Below are 26,081 nucleotides of genomic sequence, written 5' to 3' on the forward strand. Positions count from 1 at the left end.
TTCATTTGTGGGTCAGAGTTTAAGTGTGATACACTGCTCATTTTTTTCAGTAATGCAGGGAAAATGATGTTTTTGTTTGCTTAAATAAATTTATATGTGCTTTAATAATAAAAAAAAGTGATCCATGTTCATATCCAGTCAACTAACTTCATCTGTGAGACTGTTGTCTTAAAGGTAAACACTTGAAAACCTGAAACCTTCTGACTGTTTACAACCATATACCAGACTATAGATAGAATATCGACTTCTGTCGTTCATAGGCATTTTTACCAACTGGGTAATTCAGCTACCCCTTACAACCTAACTCAGAATATCGAGCTTCCACCAGTGCTTTCCAATTCCTTAAATTTCACAGATGTTTCCCTGTCCTATCTAGCTGACTTACACTTCTGCAAAAACAGATAGGGTAGAGAATAGCTTTGACATAATCTCTAGATTTTTTACAGAATTAGTTTCTGAGTTTGCAGTACAGTGAATACTTTTAATGTAACTTCAGTACAGAATGAAAGAGCATGACAGACCAGGAATCAGACTTGGATCTTGGCCTTTAGCAGATAACATTATTATCTATTGATCAACATAAACATGATTCACAAACTGACACAAAACTTAACTGCCCTCAGCCTGGTGGAATGTGATTTTGAGGTCAATGTAGTATGAAAATAAATAATAGCCTGCAGTTTTTAATTTTACTGCTTCTTATGGTGTCATGACATGATAAACTATTGCTTGAAATTCGTCTATTGGTGGTAATATCAATATCAGAAGTGTTGTCATGGCTTTTAAATAAAAGATATGCTACAGACCTGCAGCAGGCTTCTCCTTCACCTTTCCTTTCTGTTCCATTATCAGTTATCACAATAAGACACAGTGAAATCGTTATTTGTAATGAGACAAGTTTCATATCAGCACACACTCTGCTGCAGAGTAAAAAATTCATTCCGGAGTTATTTGTATCTCGTAATCATATACTTTGGGACTGATGGCACTTGTAATGAAACAGCCTATATACACCCATAATAATTTCTTGTGGCTCAAAGATATGGTTCAAATCTTTCAAGTGGACACCATTCTCTGACTTGCATCTCCCTACCCTACTCCAGTAATCCTGCTGGGTAAGAGGGACCTACAGTTTTACATGGAATCCGAATCACGATTGGTTCCTGGCAGATCTTCACATCATTGAGATGTGAAGGCCAGGTTAAAGGCAAAATTTCCTTGGTTTGGCTGGGATTTGATCCCAGAACCTCTGTTTCCAGCTAAGCACTTTACCACTAGACCACCAGGCCTGACCTATATACACCCATGACCAACTGAATTAAAGACTGCTGCATTGAAAGGAGATTGCTCCTGTCATTATTGTGAATGGAATATAAAAAGATAGTAGTGCATTTAATCTTTAATGCTTTAGTCAAGTGAAATAAAGTCTTAGCAATATTTTCACTTATATGTCAATAGCTGAAAGAGCTATTCACCCCTTTGTTGAAAATATTAATTACTTCTGACACAGAATAAAATCACAAAATTGATATAATATCTAATACAGTTTGGTAAGACAAGATGGAAATGAAAAGATAATTTGGAAGATATACATTTTCTGTTGATAGTTTTACTAAACAAGATGACCATTTCTGACTTGTAGGACATAAGTAATTTTGTTGTATTATTTTATAGCTGAGAAAAAGAACCAGCTTTTGGGGCAATCACAAGTACTGTTAGGAACATCAGTAAAGCTGTGCTTACTCCATGGTAATTGACTACAACTGAAATATCTTTAATTGGTAACTTCACTTCTTGTACAGCAGTAGTATTGATATTTGTACTTTAAATCAAATTCTTACTGCATGAACTATGCTGGGAACATAGGAGAAATGCCATTAGAAAAATTTATCTGTAACTTAAGCACTTCATTTTTAACATCTTTGTCAAAGACAGTAGATATAAATAGAAATTGTATTGCTCCATAAGTGAGTGTAGCTTCTTCAATTCCTTGAAACCACATATTTAGTTGTGATGGTGGCCATCTGTTTGTAAAAAGTTGTGACTGGTTCTCTCAGCCTCTCACCCTCACAAAGCTTGTCAAAGTGCTGTTTTACTTGGTTTTATGGAATTTTTGCTTGATGCCCCATGATTAACAGTTGCAGAAAGCTTCATCAAGCAGTTTACTTGAACTATCCTAAGGTGCTATCTCTTTCTGACAGCACTGTTCCTAAGAGGTTACATGGAGCTGCAACATCTATATTCTGAGATTGGGATAACAGATGTCTAGGATTCAATTTTCTTATTAACACCTATTGCTGGACTTCATTCTTTCATTTCTTACTCTTAATAACTATGTTAGGCAGAGTCTTGAGAATGTCAATGATGGTTTCTTTATTGCAGTGCATTGTATTCAGTGGCTTTAGCATTACCTTGAAGGTGCTCATTGTTCAAGTTTTTAAATCCTACCATAGTGACCAAAAAGTTTGTAGATGTTTTGGAATGAAGAGCTTTCTCTCAGTTACTCTTTACACCATCTTTAAGAACTAAATTGAAGTTGTTATTTGCAGAAAGGACAAAGTAGGAAGGACATGCTAATTTCTTGATCCTTTCTTGTATGTCATGATCTGGGATTTAAGTATTATTAAGTCTACATCTATGTTTACTGGGTAATAATGGTGGCCACTACATGGTTGGTGTAAGTAAAATGTGAACTGTTGCAGTGCTAAAGAATGTAGAATGTAAGTAACATACCTAAAGTAGAAAAATTCAGTCATAATGTTTGTGAAATGGGTAAAGAAACAACACATCACACAGAAGGAACCACCAACAGGAGTAGTGCACAGGTATCCAGTCCCAAATCCCCCCTTAAAAAAAAAAAAAAAAAAACACATGTTCACATTCACTTCAAACAACAAAATTCTTTACAAAGGAATCAAGAAATAGAAAAAATAGGGACTTCAGATAGGATATTATGCAGACAACATGGTGACGCAGAAAAAACTTAAAATGCATGCATGTCAGCCAAAGACAACTTTATTAGCTAACTAGCAATCTGTCCAGCTTTGCACGGGTCACACTAAGTATCTACAGCCAGAGGACTTGTCTAGTGCAGCAGTCATAAATCATATACGGAAACAGAGACCATGAAATATGTATGCATTAGTGAAAACTGTAACAAAATCCCTACATTAGTTCTTAGAATTAGGTTTCAGATAAAGACAGAAAAATGTGACGGGAAACCTTAATTCAGCATAGTTGAGCCAGTCTGCACTTAATACAATGCAATTAATATCTTTACAACCAATGTAAATATTCTGTGTGAATCAAGAGCGTACATGTGTGTTTGTGTAATTATATATATCTTTTAATTTGTAGCATATCATGTATCGGAGGCTGCCTGAGTGATCATGTCCGAAAAACACAAAGAAAAAATGAAAAAGAAATAGACATGCCTGATCTAGATGTGTAACCCATGACAGCATTCCTCTTGTAAACTTTAGTATACAGCGATTTATTGTGGAGACTCATTGCTGCAATTAGTTCTTAGTGCAGACATTTTTGTCCTAGATGCAAAGACTTGTTCCCACATGTTGGTTTGAACAAAGGAAAGCAGCAGACTGGATGCTGAGTTGTCTGCAGTGCTGCTGAAAAAGGAAAACTGTATATAAATGAATGAAATTGCATCACATGCTGAAGTAGTTTTTTAGAAAACATTTTAGTCTGTGTGTACACAATCAGAGAGCACAGATTTTGACTCTGAGTGTTTTTTCACAATGCAGTTGTTCTCAGAGAATTGCTTAGAATACATCAATGTTAAGTAAGTTTCTGCCTATTGTTTGAGGAATATACAGTGGATTATGAGTGCAAATTGTGATCGATAATCTGAGTAAAGCAAGAATTGAAATTCTGAAATAGACATCCTTTTTTGAAATACAGCCCCTAACCATTTGTAGAAATCTTTGAAAATCTTCTGTAGTCATCCGCAAGGAATTTCTGAATCTCATTCCATCCTGTACAGTTAAGATGTCAAGAAGATAGTGCCCATATCAAGAAGCTCACAAATCCACCAACATTTATGAGCACATGAAAGTAAAGATTCTTCAAGATTCTTTTACCACTCTTATGTAAGATTTCAAAATGTCCAAAGCATTATTATGTGAATATGTTAAGTTGTTTCCACACTGACCATGCTAATCTGAACAAGTGCTGCATGTTGTCAATTTATCTACACCAACAACTACATCTATTCTCTGCAAACCACCATGAGGTGCGTGGTAAAGGGTACATCTCATAGTACCAGTTATTAAGGATTCTTCTTGTTCCATTCACGTATAGAGCCTGAGAAGAATGATTGTTTGAATGCCTCTGTGTGCACACTAATTATTCTAATATTATTCTCATGATCCCTGTGTGAGTGAAATGTAGGGGAGTGTAGTAGATTCCTAGAGTCACCATTTAAAGCAGGTTCTTGGAACTTTGTTAATAGACTTTCTCAGTATCTTCAAGAGTCCAGCTCAATTTCTTCTGTATCGCTGTGACACTCCCCTATGGATTAAAAACACCTTGGCAATTTGTGCTGCCCTTCTCTGTATACATTCAATATCCCCCTTTAGTCCTAATATCTCCAGTTAGTCCTATTTGGTAAGGATTCCAGACACTTGAACAATATTCTAGGATGGACCACATGAGTGATTTGTAAGCAGTCCACTTTGTAGACTGTAGAGTGTTACACCTCGGTATTTGTATGAATTGGCCAGTTCCAACAGTGACTCTTTGGACACTTTGTAATCATACATAAGACTGGTAAAAGACTCCTTACTTCCATATGCTCATAAATGTCAGAGGATATTATGTTTTTTCATTTTGTGAAGTGCACAATTTTACATTTCTGAACATTTAAAGCAAGATGCCAATCTTTGCAGCACTTTGAAATCTTATGAAGATCTGACTGAATATTTATGCAGGCTCTGTCAGACAGTACTTCATTATAGATAACTGCATCATCTGCAAAAAGTCAGGTGGTACTATTAATATCATCTCCAAGGCATTAATGTACAACATGAATAGCAAGAGTCCCAACACACTTCCCTGGGGTACACTGAAAGTTACTTCTACATCTGACAATGATTCTCCAGCCAAGAGAGCCTGCTGCATCCTCCCTACCAAAAAAGTCCTCAATCCAGTCACAAATTTCACTTGGTGCTCCATATGATCAAACTTCTGACAATAAGCATAGATGTGGTACCAAGCCAAATGCTTTTTGGAAGCCAAGCAATACTGCATCTACCTGATTGCCTCGATCCAAAGTTTTCAGTATGTCATGTGAGAAAAGTGCAAGTTGGGTTTCACATGATCAATGTTTTCAGAACCCATGCTGGTTGGCATTCAGAAGGTCATTGTGGTCAAGATACCTCATTATATTTGAGCTCAGAATAAGTTCTAAGATTGTACAACAAATTAATGTCAAGGGTATGGGATGGTAATTTTATGGATTACTTCTACTACCCTTCTTGTAGAGGAATGTGACATGTGCTTGTTTCCAAGAACCTGGCACAGCATTTTGTTCATGGGAATAGATTATAGTTAGAAGAGGGGCTAACTTAGCCACAAATTCAGTACAGATTCTGACAGGGATTACATCGGACCCTGGAGATTATTTTATTCATCTTTTCAGTGGTATATGGATTAAATTGGGGAAATCTTTCTTGCTTTTCTTTTGTAAAGGAACATATGAAAACGGAAGCATTTCAGGTTTTGCTTTGCTACCTTCAGCTTGCGTTCATGTCTGGACATTAATTTTGGCACCAATAACAGTCTTTACATATGATCAGAATTTCTTTGGTTTCTTTGAAAGATCATTTGACAATATTCTGCTATGGTAGTCATTGAAGGCATTACACATTGTTCTCTTGACAGCCAAACACATTTCGTTCAGCGTCTCTCTATCTATAGCCCTATGCCATCCTCAAAAAGGTCAGGTGTATTTGTTGCAATTAGATCCATTAGGATTTTAATACCCTGATCTGTGGGGGCATTTCTTTCAAGCTTACACTGATACTTTCAAGTTCCCTACAGACATTGTTATCTGGAGTGGATGGAGAGTCACTTAATCTAAAAAACTGTCGTGTGTGCCCCACACACAGCCAGCTGCCTGAGTAGCAGCCTCTGATGTGTAGTGCACACTCGACCCACTTAGGGGGCCCCTACAGTTCTCAATGCTATGGCACAAGTCCAGGAAGCCATAGCCTAGCTTGTCACAGAACCTTCAACTCAGAACCAAAGGGTCAAGATCAGTTCTGGGGACAATGTTGCAAATTGTGAGCTTCATTGAAACTCCATGCTGAAGGCTGGTCTTCTCTTCCTTCTCTACCAGTAGCTGGAATAATACAAGTATGAACTTGGAGCGTAGATGACAGGCATCATTTGTTCCAACGTATGCCACAATGTGCAGACGATTGCACCTATTTGCCCCAGTGACTGCTGGAATAGCCTCTTCAACATGTTGAATGAGGCCCCTTGGCATACACAGTGAGTACACTTGGTGTCCTTGCCTGTTCTTTGCTGCCATTTTTCTAAGGGTTACCATCATTCACAATGTGTTTGAACTGCCAATGATTCATAGACCTCTACCCTTTTGTGTTTGCCTCCTCTTGACACTGGACAAAACAGGATTCCATAAAACAGTTGAAGTTAATCCCACTGGCTTTGTTTGAGTTTCAGTGAGAGGGAGCACCTCAAACTTGTTGGTTAGAGGGATCAGTACAACACCCTGAGTCCTCCATGGTCTCCGTCCACCCTGTACAGGCCATCTAGATTTACGATGGACATGCTACTTGCAGTCAAGTGGACAAGTAATGACAGATCCTGTACTTTCTGCAGAGCAGGCAGGATCCATGGATAGGATAATACTTGAGGTGCCTCTGCTACCAGTATGACAGCTACACAACTCTTGTAAGCTCTTCCAACACATTGATTTACAGCAGCTGCCAATCATTTGATGGTAGTCAGAGCAATTTCCAGCTGCTTATGAACATCAACTGATTCACCATGCGTTCAAGAACAGCATTCAAAATGGAGCTGCATATTGGCAGTGAAAAAAATAACTTTAAGTTAAGCCCGCTGATTATCTTTTAATCTGTTCAGCTAAATAGTTGCTAATTCCCCACAAGAATTGAAGCAAATACACAAAATGAGATGTCTATTAAGGCAACACAAAAACCTGTGGTAAAAATTACTAGTTTTGTGAAACATTTTGAGGTTAATTGTAATTGTTTGCAAACTCAAAAACAGTGTTATTTATTATGGATGCAGACAATATATATGGCTACTCCTCTTTAAGGGAAAACTGGATGTAACACAATATTTTAGTTATGATGTCTGCTACAGTAACTAAATCACAAATGCTGATTTACTACAGATTGCTCATAGATTATGCAAAGCACAATGGTAACTTCTGAAAATATGCAAAACACACATTTATGTGCATTGATATACATTGAAATTCAGGAGTGATGTATCCTTGGCAGTACTGTGAAGCAGGAATAATGATTTGCTATGAAATAAATTACATATCCAAAACACTCATTCCAGTAACTTATGAAAGTATAGTTTTGTAAGTGTCTGAAAATTGTCAAAAATAACCTATTTCTCACACAATTGTACAGTGAAATTAGAGAACAATTGTTTTGAATGAGGATAGGCCTACTGTCCTCTAAAATTTCAAGTGAGCACAATGAAGTTTAAGTGTGAAATTGATGATAACAGTACAAGTTTTGCAGCACTCATGAACGTTCGAAATTTCACAGTATACGACAAAACAAATTGGTACTGATTCAGTCAATGAAGGATTATGCATAAGCAACATGAGCAGTAAAATAAGTGAATCTAGAGTTTTAAATCAGCACACAGTCCTTGTACATTTGGTCTCACACATGGGAAAATTCCAAAGTCAGCTTTCATATATAAATAAATGTTTGTATTGTAAGGATTTCTCACTTAGCTGATTCTATGCACACTTCTACAGCAGAGTGATGAAGAAAAACACTGCAGCATGAGTTTATTTCAGTGACAGTCGCTATGTCAAAACAAGCGGAGCATTCGCATGCACTTAGTTTGGCCTTGGCTGCATCACTCCGTGCAGAGCTTGCTTGTAAGTTCTGCCATTCACCACTAGATGGCATTGTTTTCACAGTGGTGGTGGGCTTTATTCATTGTAGTTCAGTCAGTTCCCACAAAATATTTATAAATTATACACATGGATCTTCCTTGTGAGTCAGTTAATCTATTACTGAAAACTAGATCAAAATTCTTACAGTAGTTCCTGAGATTAGCCTGAATATACAGACAGAAGCAAGGAGGCAACTTCAGTTTATATAGGAGGAGAGAATATCTGAAACTGTTGTTGATTCGTGTAGATCAGACTTTTAGGAACTTTAAAACAAGATATTCTGAGCTTCAGAGCTCTAAAAGCAACAGTTTACATTTCAAACATGCTAATCACTTAATGGTTCACAACAATTAACTAACAAACATAGATACTAAGTTCCAGGGGCTCTTAGGACTGCAACTGGAAGGTGTTGACTTCTTGGGAAAGTGAGGTGGGTGGAGAAAGAGGTGAGAGAAAACACACACACACACACACACACACACACACACACACACACACACACACACACACACAGATACTTGCACGCAAAAAAGAATGTGTGTTTGTGTGCATGTGTGTGCACGCGCACACACATCCGCAAATGCAAATGCTAAGCTACTACCCAATGAAAACAAAATAATGTGTCATGAGTCATATAAACTGCTAATTAAGATAAAAAATATCACAGTACAAATAACAAAAAAGCTTAAATGTAGTTTTTCATCCTCATTTTTATTTCTCAAATATTTATAAATATTTCAGTTTGTACTGATATGGTGAAACATGTCTGGGTGCGGGAATTGAAAAAAATGTATTTGTGAAAAGAGACTCATTGTGAATTGATTATTTACTAACGAAGTATCCAAATATTTGTCTAAAGCATAAGATAAACAAAATGTCAGAATATCTGGAGATCTCACTGGACCAACAGCTGGCACATTTTAATAGAATTAGAATAAACAGTATATGAACAAACTCCACTTACAATACAATTTCAACAGATTATGATAGTAAATTTTTCATTGTTGAATTAATTTCCATTTCCATTCCTGAATTGATTCTCTGTTTATGCAATTCTAGTATACTTGTAACAATCTGTAGGGACTGGAAATGAAACTCCTAGTTTGAAAATTGAGTCAACATTAACACACACACACACACACACACACACATACACACTCTATGAAATGCATATCAGCATATCATATGAATTACAAGGTATGTAAAGCTATAAGGTCAAACAAGGAGTACCAAAAGGAACTCACAGGCAACTTTCATTTTTATCTCAGATTAGTGTAACCCATTAAAATAAAAACCTTGGTAAATAAGGTAGGCCATTGTTATTTTCTTCTCTGTTTGATGTTACCAACATCCATAGTTTGTAGTTGCATAATGTTAAAAATAATCCTTACTTGTGGATGTAATAATGTCCGTCTTTGAGTCTTCCTGTTTGTTGACTGGGCCATGTTTGTAATGAGTAATAACTTTTCTTTTTATTTCTTTGCATTTTTGCACTATTTCAGTATGCTCTTTTCATATTTTAAAATTTTATGCAGTTAAAATGATGAGCTGTAATACAAGTCAGTAGTTTATCTTGCATTCAAAGTACTAGGTGTGGAAAACAGTTGTTGACTACCAACATAGCATGGACATTTACCAGCATATATTAATGCTTAATGCAGGTTATCTTTCCTATTTTTCCATATTTTCTTTCCATTTTATTTTTTCCTTATTTTTTTCTCCTTTATTTCACGTGGTGGCCAGACCATTGACTGGTTATTTCAGCCTACAGCTTAGTTGCATTCCTAGTGTACTGGTATTAAGAGAAAGTTGCAGTCATATGAACAGGAAATGTTGAAATTATTGCTATTTATGTGTGTGTTTTGCTATTATATTGTAGCAGAACTTCCAAGTAGCATCTTCGTGATAAAAAAGTGCAATACTTTTTTAATATGTTGTCTCTATGGGAATATTATGTTCTCAACACTAAGATATCAATTTTATTGCACTTTAAGTTTCTTTTGAATAAGACAGCCATCAATGAACATCAACTGATTTCATTATGAAGTTGATTTTACTGAGTGATAAGTTCTCACGTTTGACCTTTGATGTCTGTTTAAGGTTTCATGGGAAGCCCAAGAACAGTAATTGAAAAGAATGAATGACTGCCATCTATTTTAGGGCTTTAGAATACTGTGTGTGTGTGTGTGTGTGTGTGTGTGTGTGTGTGTGTGTGTGTGCGTACGCGTCTGTATGCGTGCGTGGAGGGGGGGGGGGGAGAAGGGGGGGCATGCATACATCAAATATTAGAAACATTAAATATTATATGACTGTTTGAAGTTGGTGTCAACTGATGCTACTGTTGTTTGATTATATTTAGTATTTTAATTGACTTAGATTCATCTTAAACCATTTTCTTTTTTTTATTATTATGTTGTTTATTTTACCATATGTAATGCAAGGTATTACACAGATCGTAATGTGCTAATATTGTTACAGGTAAAATCAAATCATCATTATCTCCCGATGTTAGCAGGTACATTGAATTAGTATGTGTTTTTTATGTTAACTGTAACCTATAGTTGATGTCACTGTTTGTTATGCATACAGTGCAATGTGAAATCATTTGCTTCAAATGTGATACATGTGTTTTAAATATCCCTACCATATGTAAGGAAAGGTTCATCATAACTGAAGGAATACACAAGTTAATGCTTAATCTCAAGCTTCTGGAACAAAAAATGTCTTTCTCTTTTGAAAAAGTGAAGAATTAATACTAGAATAGATATAATTCACTCAATTCAAAACAGACACAAATACATAACTGATAACCTATAAATAAATGATTATGTTGCCCAATGGTAAAAATAAAAGGCAGCATTTTTGTCAGAGAACAGTCATTGTTAACAGAAATGTTGGAGCTTGAAAGTGAATATTGATTTAAATGGGAGTTTCTTAATAAATAATAACAGAAAGCATGAAAAATTTCAATTGAGAACAACACAAGGAAAATCATTGAAAAAGGTTGTCAGACTGTCATGAAGATCATACTGCTTTATGAGTGATATAGCTAGAGCTAAACGAAAGACACATTTCTCAAAAATAGCAGATAATAAAGAGAGAATGAGAGTTAAGAGTGAGAAAGAACAATTCTGGTAGTAGTATAATGATGAGTGCAAAAGTGGGGAAGACTGAGAAAGAGCAATATGGAATAAAGTCTGACTGGCTCGCAGGAATAATGGTATTGTTGAACAGCAGTTTATTTGCTGCAGAATTTTGAATTTGTAAGGTTTAAGAGAAGATATGGGTGACTGGAAAGTGAAAGAAGCACATAATGTCCTGTGATTTTGTTGTAGAATATCCTTGTATTAGAATATAGTGTGCTATTATACAAGGTACCCATGTGTAAATCACTAAGTGCTACTAGAGAATTTTGTGTCAAACTTCCAAGTTCACCCTGCACTTATCACTGCATGATACAGAATAGAACTAAGCATATTTGTATACATAATATGTATACACATTCAAAATTGTCATGTTATTATTTATATAGAACTTGTTGTGTTATCATTCATAATGCACAAAATAAAACTACATTCAAACAAATATAAGAAAAAAGTCCACTTACCAATAGGCTGCTGATTAACAAACAGAATTGAAAACTAAAACTCCACTAACTTCCAGACCTGGGCACAGTGTTTCCATCACTCAGATCTGTTTTTGAAATCCACTCCAGGTGTGTAAGTTTAACTAGGAGTTCATCTGTTTGAGGTATAGGATGTGAATGTATGAGGATTTGATTATTAGTTTTATCTTGAAATTACCAAATTCCAACTGATTTCTTTACAGTAACTCTTGACGTACTGAAAGTGATAAGAAGATGGTTTAATTATGTCTTGCACGTCCCTGTAATTCAGTGTGGACATTATCTATTAGCTATGTTTCTTTCTGTGAGTGCACATTTTGATAAATGTCTATGCTTATCTTGTGTCATTGCTTGTAATTTGTGCAACAGTTATGCCTGCACTTTCATGGCAACAGAAGGCCTAACATAAATGAGTCAGCATGTAGCACTCTCATTTGAAAGCACATATGTGCACATCTTTAGCAATGAAAATTGTACAGTGAAGAAAATATTGTGATTTATCATAATTGCATGGTACCTAGTTATAAAATCGTATAAAATGTGAGACAGGAAATATATTTTTGTGAATTTTGTTCAGTTAAATTTTGTGTATGGGGACTTGTTTTATGTCAGCTTGTGAATATCTGAAAAATTATTTCATTTGTTATTTACATTTTCTTTTGACATTACAGAGAATGATATACAGTCCTTTAGATATAATTTCTCTGAAGTTTGATCAGCGATGGTGGCCAGAGGAATGTCATGGGATCGGTCTCTTGTGGAAAAGCCTTCCTAATTGTGAAAGCAAAGTCAATGAAAATAAGGTAAGAGATGGTTTCTCTCTGCTAATAATAATTCTAACTTTGGAAAAAATAATCACATGCATCTGTGATTTGGGTGAGATAAGATTATGCACAGATGGGTATATGCCTTGGAATCCTAGACACCCCGCCCCAAGAAAAAAAACAGTTGAAACCTCTGAGAAAATGAAACTTTAGAATGTAATAGACGAGTGCTGAATTGCTAAGAATCTAATATAATGCTGATGCAGAGAGAGCTGTTGAGAATTCAGAAACAAGGAAAACAGTAGAAGGTAGGAGGGTATCACATTGGATGTGAGCATACCAAATAATAGGAGAAAATTAGGGAACACCAGAGGAGAAAAGAAAGTTTAATGAAAAGAAATTAAATAATAAAGGTGAAAGTCTATATGAAGAGGATGGTAAGTCTCCACTGGTGGACACTTCAAGAAATATATAAATATATTGTAAAATTCAACTTCAGCAGTACCACGAACTGATTCTGAGGAAAAAAGTCTATTGATATTCTCCAACTCTCCATGTATTGGTTTATGAATAGACTGTGAACATAAAATTAGAGTAAATGTGCACAAAAAAAGCATAAACACTTGTACTCCATCTGTGAATTAAACTGGAGGACACTAGTAACAGATCGTATCAGAAAAATTACAATCTCCCATACACTTTTTTATGAATTCACAAAGTTTGAATGTAGCTATAGGTGTACTCAGTACTTCCTTACTTATTTATACGGTTGTAATGGAACAGGTGAAGGAAGATCCCTGACAATTGCTATGGACTTGGCATGGCTGCTGTGCATATCTGCACCAACCAGTCACATAATGCAATTTTGTGTATGTCTCTATGACAACACGTCAGTGTTGTTGTAGCTCTGAAGTTGAATATTGTTTTCGCTACAGCGATTTGCACTTCACAGATAAAAGCTGGCAACTGTGCCACCAGCTTTCAGGAATTCTTTTTTACTGATGCTCCTATAGATTTTCCATTTTTGTCCAACTAGATTGTAAGTATATTACATTGTTATTTGACATTGTCAAATCAGGAGACAGGTGATGTGTTATGTTAAAATGTGTGGATAAAAATCCCATGTCAAGACTACAATAATTCCTTTATTGATTACTAGTTTCAGCTCATTGAGAGCCATCTTTAGATCTAAAATACAGGAAATTGCATGAATGAGGTGAACAATAGCAAAATACATTTGATATTTAAACTTTCTTCTATGATATACACCAATAAAAATTATTACTTATTTCAGTATATATCAGCCACAATGCCTTACACATGATCATAATCTGTTGAGCTGAATTGCTCTAGTTGTCATGTAAACATGAAAAAAGTTTATAGATTGTGAAAAAATAGAGAGATACGAAAGTGCATTTGATGAGTGGTTTAAAGCTATAAATCTTACCTAAAGTAGGTTGTCATGGTTACATAATTTACAATATTAGCCTTATATAACTCGAGTGCTCACTTTGCCACTCTAGCATTTAAAAGCAAAGTGACTGACAGAAGTAACTATCTTATAGTCCATGTGTGGGTGTAAATATGACATATCACTTGCAACACTAACTACAGGAACAAGGAAGTAGCTCTCTGACAGTTCTCTGACAGCTGTAATGCAGATACCTTGCATTTAAACACAAGTGTGACAGTATGAGCACTGGAGACACGTTGTAAATTGTGTAACCCAGGCGGCCTATTTTAGATAAGATTATAGCTTTACATCATTATCAAAATGTACTTTTGTATGTCTTTGCTTTCAAAATGTTTAAGTGGGTACATAACAAGAGCAATTCAGCTCAACAGATTATTATGATGTGTAATGCCTGGTAGCTGATACGCACTGAATTAAGTAATAACTTTTATTGGCGTGTATTATAGAATGGAAGTTTAAATATCAAATGTATTTTGCTATTCTTCATCTCCTTTATGCAATTATCTATATTTTAGATGTGAAGATGGTTTGTCAGTAAGCTGAAACTAGTAATCAATAAAGGAATTTTAGCAACCTTGACCTAGGATTTTTATCCACACATTATAAGTAGATTGATTTTGTGAGTCATCAGGTTGTGTTATTTATGTGTCAACAAAATATGACATGTAGGACCCCATACATTGCTGGATGCATATGAGAAAGCAGAATTTTATTATGTTATAGCTTTGCTTGGATAAGATGTACTTTTCATTACAGTAGATCCATAGTGAGGAGATCCTCCAGAGCATAGAACATGTCTGAAAACGAGAATAAACAATAAATATTTACAAATATCTTCCACACGGACCAAGTTAAGTGGTTCTCATGGATGTGGAATAACTAAAAAAATGTGCATATGATGACCACCAATAAATCATTGAAATTTATTAGTAAACTTTTTGTGACTGCTGGCAAGTTATTGAAAATGTATGTTCTTGGATAATGCACAACTTTCTGGACCAAATTAAGTGACTTTAAATAATTGTGAAAGTTATCCTTATTTCAGGTACTGATTTCATGAATTGCCTGGCTCATTTGAAAAAGAGATATATTTTTAATGATGAAAATTCATTTAGGAATAAAGACATTGGGAAGCAACAGTTAGTATCCTTAGTTCCCGCTGAGCAAGCCTCTGCAGGATGTTCTTGACTCCATATCACAAATAATCCGTATTACATATTTTTGGACATAGAAAAGCTTTATTTTGGTTTGATGAATTACCCTAAAAAGTAATCCCATATGGCATTATGGAATGGAAGAAAGCGAAGTATAGTAACTTTTTTCATTGTACATAATCTACACCTGACAACATTTGCAATGCAAATAGAGATTTGTTTAGGCACTTCAGCAGTTCTATGGTATGCATCTCCCAGTTGGATTTATTATCAAGCTTTTGGAAAAGCAAGGTATCGGCCATCCAAACAAGCTAATTTTGCATGTTGCAATGTTCAGCCAGGCTGGCACATGAAATATAATTTTATGTAACACACTACAGAAGGAAAGTATCTTGTTAGGAAAAGCAGCTTAAGAGAAGGTTTACATGTAGTTAGATCCATCCCTTTAAGAGAATAATGTGTAACTGTGTACTCTATTGACATCCAGGAAGGTTGCACTTTAAAGTGCTGAAACACAGTGCCTCTGGTGGCTGGTGTGAAAATACTTTGAAAGCCATGATAGAGATACTCATAAACACACAACACAAACACAGTGGACAGCAATCTTGATTGCTACATCAGGTACCTCAGGGGGAGCAAAGCATTGTCTAAAACACATTCAGGGAAGTGTTCACATCATCTGGATCTTGTTGTGTTCTGGAAGTGGATATGTGTGGGTGGTGGTGGTGCTTGCAGATGAGAGTGGTTCCATGGTGCATCAGTTGGTAGTACATCTTGGAACATGTATGCTGGTTTGATGTGGTTGATGAAAAAATGTAGTGAGTTTGCCACTTAGTGTTATGTCCAGTGTTTGTGGTCCTCTTCATAAGACATGGAGCAGACCTGTGTGATAAGGCTGCAGCTAGGACTTAACACTATCAACACAAAGCATTATATGCATGAATGTTTCACAGTTGTAATGCATGTTGCTGGGTGTTGTACCATGCCTTGAATCTTTGCAAGATTGAATACTTGTTATGAGGTCCCTCAACTGATGAATGAAGTCTAGCTGGTCTTGGTCAGAAGGCTGCAGGTGTTTCACACCAATAAACGTCAATAAACTGTTCAGGATGCCATAGCACTTCACTGTAGACTAGTTCTGCAGATGAGGAACCTAAGTCCAGCTCGTACATATTACAGAGGCCAAGTAGGACCATCGGTAGTTTCATGACATGTCAGTGCTGCTTTTAGGGAGCGATGCCAGTGTTCGATCATGCCATTGCTGATTGGGTGATAACTTGCAGTTTTGTAGTGAACAGTACCTCAGAATTTTGTTAAGTTGGGGAAAAACATCAAATTCAAATTGGCAGCTGCAGTCCACTGTGATGTGTAGTGGGCAACCAAAACAAGGCATCCTACTTGATACAGAGATGGAGGCTAGAGTTACTGAAATTTGTCAGGTGGTGCTGCTTTTGACCAGTGAGTGAAGCGATCAGTCATTGATAAAAGGTAGCATTGACCATTCAACAGAGGTATTGGGCCTACAGTGTCGATATGTACATATGCAAACCATGGAGTTGTGTCAAGGTAGTCTTCCACTCGTGCATGAATGCCCTGGGATACCTTGCTGTGTTGGTACTGATACATGCACGAATCCATTTGTGACAGTCTTTTTGTATTCTAGGTGGAACAAATTGTGTCAAGACCAGGCTAGATGATCGTCTGACACCAGAATGGCACAAGTTATTCAAGTTATCAAAGGGAACTCTATGGAAAGTAGTTGGTAAAAAGGGATTAGGCCTTCAATGAGAGATATCACAGTATAGCTTAACATCTGTACCAGGAATGTCGACTAGTTGCACCTCAAAGGTTGATGATGCATTATTGAGGAGATTTTGGAGCTCTTAGTCTGTATGTTGCGCCTTGACTAGTTGTGTGAAATCAATGGTGCTTGACACACTGTCGATGCAAGAAAGACAATCAGCTACCATATTGTTAATGCCCAAAATATGCTTGATATCAGTACTGAACTGGGCGATAAATCCCAGATGGTTGTATTGATGTGGTGAGCAATTGTTATTGTTTTGTCAAAAGGCATGGGTGAGGGGCATATGATCTGTGAAGATGGTGAACTCTCTGACTTATAATCATGGACAACAGTACTTGATTGCCTTATAGACTGCGAGAAGTTCTTGATCATACACATTCCACATTTATTGCAATAGTGGCAGCTTATACAAATAGTAAGCGAGTGGCTGCCATGCACCATTATTTAATTGTTGCAACACTGACTGACAGCAGTCTGGCTCATGTCTGCAAGCATTGCATCCAGCGTGGAGTGTGCCAGTAGCAGGGCATTCATTAGATCGTGTTTTTCCACTTCAAAGGCAGAGCTCATCATCTCTGTCTGCTGAGACTTTCCTTAGATTTTTGTACCAGCAAGTGATGCAGTCAGTGGTTCCTGTAATTCAGCTGAATGTTGCAGTTGGCAACAGTAAAAAATTCAACACGCCCAAGAAGTAGTGTAATTCTGTAACAGTGTTTGGTCCCTGCAAATCTTCAGAATGGCTACTACTTTTCATGGCAATGTTAGTGAGCCTGAAGAGTAAATCTGGTGGCCTAGAAAGTTAATTTGCAACTGGCCCAAAGCTCACTTAACAGTATTCAAAACCACTCCATGCTGTTCTCAGCATTTAAAGGCTTTGATTAGGTGTCATTGGTGCTGTTGCACAGTGACCAAAAAGACAAGGATGTCATCCAGTTAGACGAAAGAGAGTGTTGACTATGCAGTACTGAGTCAATAAGCCTTTGCCATGACTGTGTCACACTACATAGGTCAGTTGTCATAAATAAACCAAATACAATGATCATGGCTATTTAGGGATGCCCTCTTCGGCCACCAGAATTTGAATGAAGGCCGTAGCACAGACAAGCTCACTGAACACAGTTGCACCATGTAAAGCATAACTGTAATCCCACAATGGGACTACTGGATACTGGTCTGTCATGTCCAAGCATTAAGTGTGCAACAGTTGCTGCAAGGGTGCCGCACACCACACTTGTTAGGCACAAGATGGAGAGGAGATCACTGTAAACAACTTGACGAATGAATAATGCCTTCCTTAAGTGGGGAATCAAATTCTGCCAGACTATCAGAAGTAAACATCTGAGTCTACATGAGATAGGTGGGTCATTGGTAGTCTTAATATGGTGAACAGTGCAATGACATACCATTTTAGGAGCTTCAGGAGGTCACATCAAGGTTGGAAACTGTTGCAGTAGATCTGCATAGTCACTACTTGGAAAAGCTTGGCACTCTGCACTGCTGCACTGCACCAGCCATTCAGACCATTCTGTGTGAAAGAGCTGAGGAAATATGGACTGAAACTGCCAGGATACTGCATAGAACAAAACCACCAGCTTGCAACTTGAAGAAAGAAGAGTTACAAACTATCAAGCGTCTTAATGCTGAGAAGAATGTGTTGGGACTGCCTGCCGATAAGCGTACTGTGACCATTGTAATGAAGACCAAATATTATGAGCAGAAGATCCAGGATCTATAAGATCCAATGCCATACCAAAAACTAAGTGCAGGTCCGATGCAGCAGATCATGTAGAGTACGAATTGGTTAATCAAGTTGTCTTCTGTCTTGACAGACATAGAGTGCTGTGCAACATGGAATCCCTACCTCCTTGATTACCAGATATTCACAAGAATTATGTTCCATTAAGACCAACTGTTATTGCTTCTGGCTCATGAATGTATAAACTGGTGAAACACTTGGTCTCTCTGCTCCAGCCACATGTGAGGAAGACTTACACATACATAAAGGACACAGAATGTTTCACTGAGAAGATGAAGAAAGTAAAACTTGGACCAAATGACATTCTTCTCAGCTTTGATGTTGTTTCTGTGTTTGCCAAAGTGCCACTCAGTTATTCTCTTGAGTGTATTGGTTCCATTTTCCTGTAAGACATCAGCAAGCTGTGTTATACATGTCTCACCATGAGGTATTTCATGTGGAATGGCAACTTCTACAAACAACTGGAAGACGTCACCATGGGTAGTCCACTTAGTCCAGTGGTGGCCACCTTCTTCTGGGACATTTCAAAGGACTGGTGCTTTGTAAACCTAAGGTGTTGTACAGATACATCGGCAGTATCTTGGTTGTGTGGAACCATGCTGAGGAACAGCTTGGTGACTTCCGAAGACACCTGAACAGCCTCCATGCAAACATAAAATTTACCATGAAGGTAGAAAAGGACCATCAGCTACCCTTTCTAAGTGTGCTGACATTGAGGGACAGTGAAAATCTGGGACACAGTGTGTATTGAAAACTGACACGCATTGACTGATTCCAGTACAAACTGTCAAATCACTGTCCAAACCAGAAAAAGAGGCATGATTAATACTCCTGTAACATGAGCAAAATGAATGTGTGAGCCACAGCACCTCAGATGTGAGATGCAACACCTATAAAAGGTTTCTGAGGAGCAATTGACACTTTACCAGTTACATAAGAAGTGTCACAGAGTCAAACACTCGGTGAAGTAACACATTGGAAAAAGAAATGTTGGGTATGGCCATTCTGCCACCTGTTCCCAGAGTGATGGACAGAATTGGCTGTGTATTGTGCAAACAGAGTGTAAAGACTATTTATTAACTGACACAGAAGATGAAAGAGTGCCTCAGATCATCAAAGAAGAAAAGGTATCCACTTGCAATGCTGAGAATATACCACATACCATATACATGTGGAAATACTGGATGATCAATCAACACCAGGATCACTGAACATAAGCAGCATTGCAGGTTGGAGCTGGTGGAGAAGCTGACCACAGTGGAGCACGCCCCTTGTGAGACTGACCACATAATAAAATTTGCTGACATGGAAGTTCTTGCTCTACAGAAGATCTATCACATCCGCTTGTTCAGGGAAGCTTTAGAAAAATACAAGGATGATAATAGTTTAAACAAGAAAGAAGAAAATCTGAAGGTGAATGGATCCTGGATTCCCATGCTGGAGTAAACGACTGTTGCAGGTATCAAGGGGAGAACCAAAATGGTTATGCCCACAGAAAAGCTCTTAGATGTTGACATGCCAAGTACATATTATCTGTGACTGTGAGTTTGACGCCAGTCCAATACCAGCAATGGAGAGTGAAGCTTTGACAATGCTAGCAAGTGAAACGTCAAAAAGTGATCAAACATATGTCAGCTGAAGAATCCAAGACAGAAGCCAATAGGCCATTAGTCAGAGAGTTTGCAGTAGTGACCCATGTTTTTGCTAAAGTTACTAAAAGACAACAATTTGCTGATATGTTTTGTTTACACCTCAACCTTGGCTGCAAGAGAATCACATGTGTAACCACTGATGCTGATATGCAGTTACATGGCACTGTCAGTGCGTTGATATTAGTGACTGTCATGGCACCTTGTATTTTATCAGCCAGGTCTGTGACTGTATTTAAGGGCATCTCAGTCAGTACAGTAGCTTTGATTTGCCGCGGGAGGTGGCTCTTCCACAAGGTATGTGGCTGGTTGTCTGATCCTGTGCTGGTATTGTACTGCAGTGCACAGTGAGCAGATTATTTTAGCTAGATTGCGTATTGGGCACTGTCTTTTTAGCCATCACCATTTGTTAAGTGGTGCTCCCCCACCACTTTGTGCTCATTGCCCTCAACCTTCGATGCTTCGCCATTTCTGGACAGAATGCCCTTTTTTAACCACTTATGTTCCAATTTATCCTTACCGTCTGAGATATAGCCATTCAAGCGAATGGTGCACGGGCTGTCAACTGCATTTTACTTTTTATCCATCATAGAAATATGGCAAAGTACCTTTAATCTTTAGTTCATGACCTCTGTTTCTCTGTGGCATATTTTATGGACCTTCCTCTAAGTACCTGTTTTTAGCTGTCTTTCCTTCTGTCGATTGTGCCAAACCTGTAGTCACTCTTAACTCCTTTTTAATTAGCTGCAGATGGTACCATTATCATGTCCTCAGCTTCTGCAGCAAAATGGTGGTCCAGTTGGCTGACCATTAAGGTGAACTTCAGCCTATCTGTAGGTATTCCAGGGTAATGAAAGCTTGCCTCAACTTGTGCAAACAATAGTACGAGTTAGTGCAGTCAGAAAGGTGGAAATCATGTGGCAAGCCTGGGCACTGAAAGTACTGTGCAGCTTGTGCATATGTCATTTTGAGAAATTGGCCCTATGGAAGTTATTGCATTTTCTGTGCTCTTTACACTTGCTGATCAAAACAGAGTCACCAATTTTTGGAAGGCTGGGTACGGGCTGTCCAAACAACTTGATTTGCATGTTGTTGTATTCAAGCAGGCTGGTATCCAAAATACAAACAACATGTGCTATGGAAAAGTATTTTTATTTAACACAACACACAAGGAAAATATCTTGTTAGGAAAATCAGCTTAAGTGAAGCTTTACGTGTGAGTAGAACCATCTCTATGAAAGAATAATATGTACCTATGTTCTCTATTGACATCTAAGAAAAACAAACAGATAACACAAATGCAGTGGATGGCAAACTTGATCTGTACAAAGCTATAATCCCAAGAAGGGGTAATGCTGTCAACTTCTTCTATCTGCTTGTCATCATATTTTGGGAATATACTGTTGGGAAACCTGTTACAAGTTCTGAACTGCATAGACTTTGTTTTTTTAATGGCTGGGTACTATTTATTAGTGGCCATAAAAATTTCATTAACTGATTTTTCCAAGACTATACTTGTTTTGCTATTTATTGCAATGTTTATATCATTGCAAAAAACAAACTTGGCATCAGGCAGTGTTACTGATGAAAGGTCATTGACATACACAGGAAAAAGCAGAGCCCTAATATAGAACCTTGATGGACACTGTAGTAACACTGCTCTCGTTTACGTCGCACTTCACTTAGTGTAGACCAGGACTGTGCCCTAGGCATGCCCGATGTTAACTGACTGGGCACGGCCCGTGCTGCCTGAGTAGTTGTTGTTACGCCGACAGAGGTCGCGTCCGAATTCTCGCGTGCCCTCTGGTGGACGGGACTCTACTTGCGGCAACTACCGTCCGTGACGCGCCGTGCCGATGTGCGCCTCCTGCGATCTTTCTGGTGGCTACTGCACTCCTCCTCCTTCAGGGGGTGAAGCCACTGTGATCCACTGCTTCGGTAGGTGGAGTGTCGGGCAGGAGCGATGACCTCCACATCCATTGGAAGGCCGGAGTCAAGGGGATCTGCCAACCATCGAGCCGGAACCTTCGAATACGGCTGGAAGTGACCCACATGAAGAGGTCCCCGTCGTCCCATCACCGGAGCCCGGGACAGAACGGGCGACAAGCTGTTGAACTCCGGATCCTGTTCCACCTCGGGAGGGGCAAGACCCAGTGGCGGGGACGATGGGGAAGGGACGACCACAGGTGAACCAGCCTCCTGAGAAACCGGGCCTGCGAGGGGGGCCGGCTTTCGCTGGGGCATCTCGAACGATGGCGATGCCGGTGCTGGAGCTACTGGAGGCTGCCAAGGCTGAGAACCATTGCAGTGTGGCAGAGTCACAGCGGGGAGAGGCGGTAACGTCCCCTGAGAAACCAACACGGGTGCTGGCAATGGGGAAGCCGGTGTCCGAGAGGTCGGAGGGTGGGTGCCCAAACGTGGACGTAGCTGATTTTGGTGACAACGTACCACCCGGTCCCCTGCCTGCAAGGTTTAGAGCCGGCGGCCATTTCGGCGCAGGACCACCGCCGGTATCCAACGTGGATTGCGACCAAACCCACATGTATAGATCAACATACCCAGTGGAAAGCCAGGTACTCCGTTTTGCGAAGACTGGCGAGGACCAGGCCGGAGGAGGTGCAGCAGAGTCCTAGGTTGGCGCCCATGGAGGAGCTCTGCGGGGCTGCGTTCTCCCATTGGTGTAGTCTGGTATGCCGTCAGGAAAAACATCAATGCCTCCTCCGCAGGAAATTCGTGCACATACTTTTTCATCTGTGTCTTAAATGTGCACACCATGCGCTCGGCTTCCCCATTTAATTGTGGAATGAAGGGGGGAGAGCAAACGTGCTGAATACCGAAGCGCCTACAAAAATCCTGGAAGGTCTGCGAAATAAACTGCGGTCCATTGTCTGAGACCAGGGTGATTGGCAGACCTTCCACAGAAAAGATTTTCGCTAGTGCCTGGATTGCAACTTCTGAAGTGGTTGAGGAGCAGCGAACCACATATGGGAATCGGGAATAAGCATCAATGACAATGAGCCAAATGCCATTGAGAAACGAGCCTGCAAAATCGATGTGAACACGTTCCCATGCTTGGGTTGCCGGCGGCCATGAAGAGAACGCTGCCCTGGGAGATGCCTGTTGGCTCGCACACTGGGAACAGGCGGCCACCAATTGCTCAATTTCTCTGTCAATACCGGGCCAGTACACATGTCTGCTAGCCAAGGTTTTAGTACGGGAAACACCCCAGTGCCCCGCATGTAATAACGTGAGGACCTCCCTTTGTAAACTTGCAGGAACAACCACGCAAGGAGCTGTATCCTCAGTAGCCAGAAGGAGAACTTCTTCCAAGACCGAGAGGTGGTCTCGTAGAATAAAATAATTACGAACAGGGTCCGAGACCGGGCCTGGAGGACGGGATGACCACCTCTGTTGAATGAGGTGAACTACTTGCCGGAGAACTGGGTCAGCTGCCATTTCCCTGGCGACTCGAGAACTAGTGATCGGGAAGCCATCAACCGCTTGGCGGGACGCCACATCCAAATGAAAACACATAATCTCCTCTCGATCGAACGTAGGATCCAGGCCCACCGGAAGACGGGAAAGAGCATCGGCGTTGGCATGCTGTCCGGTAGGGCGAAAATGAATGTCATAATGGTACTTAGAGAGGAACGAGGCCCACCGCTGTAGACTGTGGGCCGCCCTATCCGGGATCTGAGAAGCGGGGCCAAATAACAATATTAACGGCTTATGGTCAGTGATTAAGTGAAACTTCGTGCTATACAAGAAAGGGTGAAACTTGGTAACAGCGTAGACAATGGCCAAAGCCTCTTTTTCCACCTGGGAGTAGTGGGCCTGCACGGGACTAAGAGTTTTAGATGCGAACGCCAGTGGTTGCTCGGAACCATCTGCGTTGCGATGGGCCAGGACCGCCCCCACGCCATACTACGAAGCATCTGTAGCCAGGACCAACGGCTTATGGGGGTCAAAAGTAGTCAAACAAGGCGTCGACGTGAGGAGGCCTTTCAACAAGGTGAACGCTCCCTCGCATGCAGGCGACCAATCAAAAGGAACACCCTTGTGCAGAAGGCAGTACAAGGGGTGGGCTATGGTGGAAGCCGTAGGAATGAACCAGTGGTAATAGGCTATCTTGCCTAAAAAAGCTTGTAACACTTTCAGCGAAGTGGGCCAAGGAAGGTCTACGATACCTTGGACCAAACTTCCTAGTGGCTGGACACCGTGCCGAGAGATGGTGTAGCCCACATACTCAATGGACGGTTGGAAGAAGTTTGACTTATGCAGGTTGCAACGCAAGCCCACAGACCTGAATTTGAGAAAGAGGGTGCGAAGGTTGTGCAAGTGTTCCTTCATTCTGCGGCCTGTGACAATTATGTCATCCAGGTAATTAATACAATGAGGGATTGTCGACGTGACGTGCTCAAGATAATGCTGGAATATCGCCGGGGCACTGGATATTCCGAAGGCCAACCGCTGGTATTGGTAAAGGCCAAATGAGGTGTTGATGACCGCCAACCGTTTGGAGTCCTCATCAAGTGGTATCTGATGATAAGCCTCCGAAAGATCGATTTTCGAAAAATATTGGCCTCCCGCCACGGTGGAGAACAATTCATCAGCATGAGGCAAAGGATAGGTGTCCACCACCAATTGGGAATTAATGGTGGCCTTGAAATCGCCACAAAGACGTAATTTTCCCGAGGGCTTCCTTACAATAACGAGGGCAAAGCCCACTCACTAGAAGAAATGGGAAGAACGACCCCTAGGGCTGTCAGCCGGTCTAGCTCTTCCTTTACCTGAGGGCGGAGAGCCAAGGGGATCTGCCTCGCGCGTAGAAAACGCGGGCGAGCCGACACCTTCAATGTGAAGTGAGCTTCAAAATCTGAAACATGCCCCAGGCCCTCCTCAAACATATCTGGAAAGTCTGAGATCAAAGATTCCAGTGATTGATAGGGAACGTCTACGGAGACCAACTGTATGGTGTCAGCGATAGAAAAACCGAAAGCTTGAAAAGCATCCAGGCCAAAAAGGTTAGCGGAGCTCGCATCACTGACAACAATAAAAGTAATAGGCCAAGTGACTGATTTGTAAGTCATGTCGGTAGTGAATTGACCCAGTAGGGGAATGAACTGTTTACCATAACCGCGTAGACGCCGGTAAACTGGCGCCAACGGGGGCGATCCAAGTTCGGAATAAGTTTGTGCATTCAACAACGAAACTGCTGCACCCGTATCTACTTGCAGTTGTAACCGGCGCGACAGAACTGACACCTCGATAAAGAGTTTGCGTGCCGATGCGTCGGGAGCCTGGCCCGATGAAACTTCCTGAATGTCAACGTCCATGTCCTCTGTACCTGCTTCCTTTGATTCTTTTGAGGCTGATTGGCAAACTTTAGCAATGTGACCTTTTTTATTACATTTGCGACAAATGGCCCAACGCTGGGGGCACTCTGACCGATCATGATGTATATAGCACGACACACAGGACGGCAACGGGGGCCGGCGGCCGGAATTCTGTTTACGCGCCGTGCAGGAGCGGCCGTAACGGCCGGATTGTACCGCTCGCATGTCGTCCACCCCGGACACAGTCGACACGCCGCCCTGAACCGCCGCGACGTCACACCACACTTCCAGCTGTTGACCTGCTGCGTGAGAGACTTCATACGATTGAGCAATGGACAGGACTTCCTCGAGGGAAGGGTTTTCTAAC

General features: G+C 39.9%; 1 protein-coding gene across 3 annotated transcripts in view; it reads left to right on the forward strand.

Annotated features, from left to right (window-relative positions):
- The window catches only part of LOC126468312 (uncharacterized), a 136,767-nt gene that overhangs the window by 26,328 nt on the left and 84,358 nt on the right, over nt 1-26,081 (forward strand). For all 3 annotated transcript variants that reach the window (XM_050096541.1, XM_050096539.1, XM_050096542.1), the window contains exon 6: nt 12,446-12,577. In XM_050096541.1, coding sequence (XP_049952498.1) covers nt 12,446-12,577 — 132 coding nt within the window. The remainder of the gene's footprint in view (nt 1-12,445; nt 12,578-26,081) is intronic.

The sequence above is a fragment of the Schistocerca serialis genome, chromosome 1, assembly GCF_023864345.2.
Source record: "Schistocerca serialis cubense isolate TAMUIC-IGC-003099 chromosome 1, iqSchSeri2.2, whole genome shotgun sequence".
Taxonomy (NCBI): Eukaryota; Metazoa; Arthropoda; class Insecta; order Orthoptera; family Acrididae; genus Schistocerca; species Schistocerca serialis.